The sequence below is a fragment of the Plectropomus leopardus genome, unplaced genomic scaffold (assembly GCF_008729295.1).
Source record: "Plectropomus leopardus isolate mb unplaced genomic scaffold, YSFRI_Pleo_2.0 unplaced_scaffold24177, whole genome shotgun sequence".
Lineage (NCBI taxonomy): Eukaryota > Metazoa > Chordata > Actinopteri > Perciformes > Serranidae > Plectropomus > Plectropomus leopardus.
The window spans coordinates 1-7,683 of NW_024626243.1; the positions used below are offsets into that span (position 1 = coordinate 1).

A 7,683-nucleotide genomic window follows, 5' to 3' on the forward strand; every position below is an offset into this window, starting at 1 on the left:
CACACACACACACACACACACAGTAACACACACACAGATCCAACAGTTCACTACATGAAAGAAGAAATCAAATCTAAAACTAGCACTCTGAATGACCCCGCAGACCGCGTGGTAAGGTACGTACCAAGCTGGCTGAGGTCCAGAGGGGTCCAGTGAAGTCCAGAGGGACAGGACGGAGACAGTGTACGAATACTAACTCGTCCATGAGTGTCCAAACCCCACAGAGCATCACGACAGGCGGACAGGTGAATCAGCTCCATCTGAGGACACAGGTAGAACTCAAGCAGCACTCAAGCAGAACACAGGTAGATCACAGGCAGAACTCAGGTAGGCAGCAGGTAGGACAGAGGTAGGACAGTGGTAGAACACAGGTAAGACACAGGTAGGACACAGGTAAGACACAGATATAGCTGGTATACTGCAGCCACGCTAAGGGACAAGAACAGGCTGCAGCGTATCATCCGTGCTGCAGAGAGGGTGATTGGCTGCCACCTGCCATCTCTCTGTGACCTGCACACCTCAGGGCCCTGCGGACGGCCCCTCTCACCGAGGACAGGGACTTTTTGAGGGACTTTTTGAGACCCTGTATCCAGTCCCAGAGTCTGAAAACATGAGTGTTCAGCTAAATCAGGTTTATGTGTCACATCAGCAAACGCTGGACTGGATTTCTGTCCACTGCACACTTCAGGTCAACTTGATTATTTAAACTTCAGATATTTGTACTGTAACTATACATCTGAAAAACTGTACAATACCTCCATTGCACCTTTTGTACATGCATTTTGTGTCCTTTATGTTCTATTTTGTCATTTTATTTATTTAAATTGCTTCTATATTTTTTTATCTTTTGTTCTATTGTATTTAAATTCACTATTTTTTTATTCTCTCCTATGTTAATTGTTTACCAACTCACATTCCTTGCATATGTAAATGTACTTGTCAATAAAACCAGATTCTGATTCTGATTGTGAACACAGGTTGAACATGGGTAGAACACAGGTAGGACAAGGGTAGAACTCAGGTGGGACACAGGTAGAACCAGAGTGAACAGAGATCAGTAGAAGTGAACTCAGAGACAGGTGAAAGGTGTCCTTACCTCAGGTGGTAGAGGGACAGATGAGGGGCGGAGCTCTCCATCCTGGTCCCAAACACAGAACAGATCCTTCCTGCTCTGAGCCAACCATAGGAATGTACCTGAGACACACAGGTGACACACAGGTGACACACAGGTGACACATAGGTAGACTGATGATCTGTGTGTTTTATATGACAGGTAGAAGTTGACTAGGCGTGTGCCCAGGTGTGTGTACAGGTTTGTCACCAGATGTGGGTCCAGGTGTGTATGTGACCAGGTGTTTCTGTGAGTGTGGCCAGGTGTGTGTGTGAGTGTGGCCAGGTGTGTCTGACCTTCTCTGTGGGGCACAGGTGAAGACGTGATGAAGGTCCACCTGGTGGCTGAGACTGTTCCTCTTGGAACAACATTCTGCCAGAAAGTTCCTGAAAAATCCCAAAAAACAGAGCACCTGAGGAACTGAAAACTACACAACTTGAACTACAGAGACAATTCTGGTCTACTGGACACTGCTGGACTCTGCTGGACTCTGCTGGACTACTCAGATGGACTGCACCAGGCTCTACTGACCCACAAGACTGCCGCGGGCCAGGTGCAGCTGGTTGCGGCCTGAGGCGACCCAGACTCCGGTGCTGTTGGCACTGACCAGACTGGGCTGGCACTGGGAGTACTGGGACAGGAAGGCCACCACCCGCTCCACTGGCGCCCTGGTTACTGTGGCAACACTCTGGGTGGCCTGGATCAGAGTCTGGAACAGACTGCCCTGATCAAAGACCACGTAGTCCGAAATACTGATCTGATAGAGACAGAGACAGAGGATCAGACAGGCTGTCAAACTGCACGGCTGAGCTGAGGACGGATGGACGGATGGACAGACAGACAGTCTCCGTACCTGCCACCAGTGGTCGTCCTCTCCCTGTGGGCGGGACCAACTGATGCCAGTCCTGAACCAGAGACTGCCGCTGGCGTCCAGCGCCCAGGCTGTCCCCCCGTGTCCCAGAGAAACGCACATCAGCTCCAGCCCCTGAGCCTCACTGAGACACAAAGACAATTACAGTAGTTACAGTTACAGTTCTATTAGAGCAGTATAGCTGTAGTATTACAGAAGGATTGCAGTAGTACTATAGTGATATAAGAGTAGTATTGCAGTAGTATTACAGTAGTATTGCAGTAGTACCTGACGGTGTCGTACTTCCAGCCGTCGCCCTCGCTGCAGTAGCTGTTGACTCCTTCTCGGTAGAATAACGCTTTGTGCTCGCTCAGCGCCCAGACCACACCTGCGCTAACGCACACCTGACTGAATACGCAGGGGGAGTCGATCTTCACGGAGCGAGCGCACGGACGGTCCACACTCAGACCTGGTGGACACAGAGACAGCCCTCACTATGGCAACTACTCACAGAGGACATTAACCCCGCCCTCTGCAGGCCCAGAGTGTTACCAAATGTCAGAGTTACCTGTCTGCAGGTAGAGGTCTCCGTTGGTCCTGATGATCCAGGCCGAGTCGTCACTCAGAGCCACGAAGGCGGTCTGCTCCACAGCTTTGTACCAGTGACGTTTTCCTTTAACGGACACTTTCGCACATGCAAATGCCGTCATACTCTTCTGCTCCACCTTCCACAGCAGGTTACCTGACGGAGAGAGACACAGTCAACACCTGTACACCTATACACCTGTAAACCTTTACACATATACACGTAAACCTGTACACCTGTATACCTAACCTGTAAACCTATACACCTGTAGACATGTACACCCATACACCTGTAAACCTGTACACCTGTACAGCTACACACTTGTAAACCTATACACTTACACATCTGTAAACATGTGCACCTGTACACCTACACACCTGTAAAGCTGTACACCTGTACACCTACACACCTGTACACCAGTATGCCTGTGCAATTGTGCACCTGTGCATGTGGCGCAGTACATTTAAGTAGAAAATTAAAGTAAAAAGTTAGGGTTTGGGTTAGTAAAAACACTGACAAGAAGATGACAGTATGTTATAGCTCACCTGACGGGGACAACGCCACCTGGTGGATGTTATCTTCAAAACGCTGCCAGTTGAGTCCAGTTTCAGGCAGACTGCTGCAGAAGAGTCCTCCTTTGAAGTCCAGACACCAGACATACCTGAGACACACACAGATGAACCTGTCAGATACACCCATCAGAAACACCTGTCAGGTACAACCATCAGATACACCTGGCTGAGGTACACCTGTGAGACACCTAGCTCAGATACACCTGTCATGTACACCTCAGTGACTACTCTCTGAGACTTGGGTCAGGTTCGGACAAGAACATGTTGCACTCATGTACACACATCACACACACCTGAGACACACAGGTGATACTTTGGTCACCTGACAATCAGCTGATCACCCACCTGTCTGTCACCTGCAGGCTCAGAATTCCACATCCTGGTCCTGAATATCCCATCCAGCTCTCTGCCACCTGAGGACACAGAGGACAGAAACATATTAATGCCTGCTGAGAGACTATCTCACCTGGACTGTCTCACCTACTCGGATCTGTGTTCATACAGCACAGTTCCTTCCAGGTGAAGCACAGTGTGCCAGGTACAAGTTTCAGGCAGAAAACACAGGATCAGCTCTCCTTAACAGCGAATCAGATTCATGAAAATAAAAATAAAAATGTGTAAACTAATTTTGAATTAAATTAAATAAAGTAATCACTAAACTAAAACCATGAAAAGAGGGTAACATATGTGAAGTACAACGAATAAAAATAACTAAAATAGAATGAAAATAATAAACCAGATGAAACCAATGAAAGAATTCAAATAAAACTAAACGACATTAAAGAAAACGGTACAATAGTCCATGCCTGTCTCACCTGGTCAGGTTTGTGTGTGTCCCTGTCCTGAATGTCCTGGTCCATTTGTCTGTCTGTTGTCCTCTCCATCTGATTGGACGGACAGTTGAGGACGTCCCCAGCACTGCCAGCTGGGGGCAGAGAGGGACAGTAGATGTCCCCCTCGTCATCACTGGACACACTAGGTTTTCTATCCATAGTGGACAAAGTGGAGTAAAACATCTGGTCAACCAGACCAGCAGGGGGCGCCAGGTCCTCGTTCTGTTCACAAACACAGGGACACAGAGGACACGGAGGACACAGAGGACACAGAGAGATACAGAGACAGGAAAGGATTTGACATGCATCAGTTTAGAACTGAACATTGCACTGGGGAGGGAATGAGGGACTTTAAAGAAAACACACCCTCCAAATCTACAGGAGTGGAAACATTTTGGGCTGTTTTTAATGAAAAATATTTTGGCTTTATTTTTTTTTCTTTAATTTTTTTGGGTGACTTTTATAGAAACAATATTGGCAATATTTCTAAATAAATTGCTATCTGTGAATTCCATGACTTTTCCAGGTCTTCCATGACCGTCTAAACCTGAGCTGATGGTGTGTTTATATTCACCTCCTCTTCGTCTTCATCTGGTCCAATCAAAGGGCTCAGGAACTCGTCCTCCTGTCCCTCGTCCTCCTCCGCGTTGTGCATGTAGGAGAATGTGCACTCAAGCAGCAGATCCACATCCGGGGTCGGGGGGACGACGTCCGTCTCTGTCCTGGGACCAGAGGCCTGTCCTGGGGTTGGCTGGTCCTCCTGGAGGAGCAAGGAGCCTGGAGGGAGGACGCTGCTGGGACAAGGACAAGCGGATGAGACAGACAGATCAGCAGTAACAGGAGACATGCATGAGACACACTGATACTCACCCCATCTCCCCCTCTGAGTGTCCCCCCCCAGCCTCCTGGGAGTCTTGGTCCTGGGAAGGTTCTGGAGAGTCCTGGTTCTGAGTGTCCACCAGGGACGCCCTGTCACTGCCTCCATCACTGCAACTGCCGTCCTGGACTACAAACATGGAGTCAGAGACGCTGCTGCTGTCTGAGGACGGACACAGAGACACCAACAGTCACTCTGTCTCTGTCTGTCTGTCTCTCAGTCTGTCTCTCAGTCTGTCTGTCTCTCGCTCTCTGTCCCACCTTGTCTTCGTCTCCTCCTCTTCTTCACTCTGATGGCTTTGACCACCAGCTCCTGCTGCATGTCCTCCTGTCCCAGGGGGGTGCTGTAGCGTCTGGAGCTCAGCTCGCAGGAAGTGGCTACCAGGCTGTTTCCATGGAGACTGTCCCAGGAAGTGACGGAGCTGCTGCGACTCTGAGAGCTGCTGGTGAATGCACCTGACTGCACCTGGCTGAGCTGCTCTGTCACCTGAGGGCACGTGACACACACAGGTGAGCTCAGGTCACCTGACACACACAGGTGAGCTCAGGTCACCTGACACACACAGGTGAGTTTAATTGGCCGTCAGTAAACCAGTAAACACTTTGTAACCTGAACAAAGTGATTTCTTTTAAAAAGGTGAAGAAGACAACGAGCAGCTGAAGAAGAGATTACTAAAGAAATCTGCGGAAATTTACCTGAAAATAAGAAAAAGAAACTGAAAGTAAAATTACCAGATAACATATTTAAATATTAAAATCTCCTGTTTTCTTACAGATTGAGAAACATTTCTCAGCAGGCTACTCATGACCTTTGACCCCAGCAGTGACCTCAGGGTTCAAAGGGTTAAAACAGTTTAACTAGTAAAGCAGTGAGTCACCTCCAGCTGCTCCTCTGCCTCCTCTACCTCCTCATCGCCGCTCCTCTCCCCGCCGCTACCCGCCTCCCTTCCCCCTCCCTCCAAGATGATGGCCATGGTTCTGATTGGCTGAGCCGTTTCCACAGATCCGGTTGATGGGAAGATGGTGGGCGTGGCCAAAGGTGAGGACAGACGGGCAGACATGTCCACCGCTGAAAAAGACAGGGAGAGAGACAGTCAGTAGTTGGTAGTATTAGTACTCCGAGTCGGAGGGTTAGTGTTAGCCTTTCACAGTAGTTGGTATTAAAACTTCGTAGTATTAGTACTCACAGTTGGAGGCGAGTCCCTCAGGACTGTTGGACAGACGGATGATGTCTCTGTCTCCTTTCAGGATAAAAATCTCGTTGTCACAACATGACACTGACACGATGTCTCCACTGCTCTCCAGTGCTCCGACTATCACCTGAACACACAAGACACAAACATCAACATTCACACAAAGGAAACGATCACATAAAAACAACGTTCACACAGTGGAAACATTCACACAGACATAAACATTCACACAGAGGATGTGCTTGTTATCACGGTACTACAAGTAGCGGTAGTACCTCATTGAGACAGTGGAGGAAGTAGATGCTGTAAGACGATATCTGTTAAGACAGTCCCTCATTGAAACAGTATCTTGTTAAGACAGTCCTTGTTAAGCCAGTATCTCATTAAGACAGTTCTTGTTCAATCAGTCCTTGTCAATACAGTATCTTGTTAAGATGATAACTCTTTTAGACAGTACCTCCTTAAGTCAGTCGAGGATATGGATGCTGTACTTGTTAAGACAGTATCTTCTTAAGATCCTCTATAAAACATCATCTTGTTAAGATGGTACCACATTAAAACAGTATCTCGTTAACACAATATGTTGTTGTAAAGACAGTACCTTGTCAAGTCAAAGTCAAAGTGTGGATGCTGTACTTGTTAAGACAGTATCTTGTTTTGACAATACCTCACTAAGACAGTACCTCTTCATAACAGTACCTTTTTAAGAAAGTACCTTTTTAAGAAAGTGCCTCGTTCAGACAGTCAAGGACATAGATGCTGTACTCCTTAAGAAAGTACCTCATTAAGACAGTCAAGGACGTAGATGCTGTACTCATTCCAACTGAGGATCCAGGACTCTTTGAGGAAACAGCTGAGCAGACCGAGCTGTCTCTCTGCTGGACGGAACGCTCCGATTGGACCAGGACGAGGAAACAACTCAAACTGAGGAACCTAAGGCAGACAGGTGGACAGACAGGTCAACAGAGAGGTGGAGAGACAGGTGGACAGACAGGTCAACAGAGAGGTGGAGAGACAGAGAAAATGTAACTGATGTAGTTATTCACAGTTCTTATAGATCAGTGATACACATCAGTAGCAGTAGTATTAACAGTAGTGTCAGTAAAGTATTTGTGTAATGTTTGAATTCTGCTACAGTAACAGTCAATTAATGTTTGAAGTAACTGTAGTAAATGTTTGTGTCATCAGTATTTTACCTGCGATAAACAGTATTTCACCTGTGTGTTGAACAGTATTTTATCTGTGTGATGAAATGTGCTTTATCTGTGATGAACTGCATTAACCTGTGTGATGAACTGCATTAACCTGTGTGATAAATTGTATTTTACCTGTGTGTTGAACAGAGCTCGGAGCAGTCGAGTGTCCTCCACCTGTCCTCTGATGTCGGACCTCCACAGTCTGAGTCCGGGTCGAGCAGCGAACACCTGAAGGTCGCTCTGTTTACAGAGCGCCGGCAGGAAGCAGGCTCCAAACCTGCCACTGCTGACAGAAAGACACAAATACTGCAGTAAGAATAGTACATGAGAAAAAATACCACATGTACTACAAAGTCAGAGTAGATGTGCAAGGTTGTCAACTCTCTGCACCAGCTGAAGACATAATGATAATAATAATAATAATGGTCGCTCTGTTTACAGAGCGCCGGCAGGAAGCAGGCTCCAA

General features: G+C 47.4%; 1 protein-coding gene across 1 annotated transcript; it reads right to left on the reverse strand.

Moving 5' to 3' along the window:
- Positions 1-105: 105 nt before the first annotated feature.
- LOC121966369 (tectonin beta-propeller repeat-containing protein 2-like) lies at positions 106-7,503 on the reverse strand (the record flags this gene model as incomplete). Its single annotated transcript, XM_042516473.1, has 17 exons — positions 106-260; positions 1,097-1,194; positions 1,408-1,497; positions 1,643-1,868; positions 1,965-2,106; positions 2,250-2,430; positions 2,530-2,703; positions 3,093-3,208; positions 3,465-3,532; positions 3,935-4,174; positions 4,527-4,746; positions 4,823-4,991; positions 5,090-5,315; positions 5,707-5,897; positions 6,016-6,148; positions 6,802-6,954; positions 7,350-7,503. Coding segments are annotated over 17 exons (2,736 nt in total), but the record flags the coding sequence as incomplete, so codon positions are not given.
- Between the last annotated feature and the right edge of the window lie 180 nt (positions 7,504-7,683).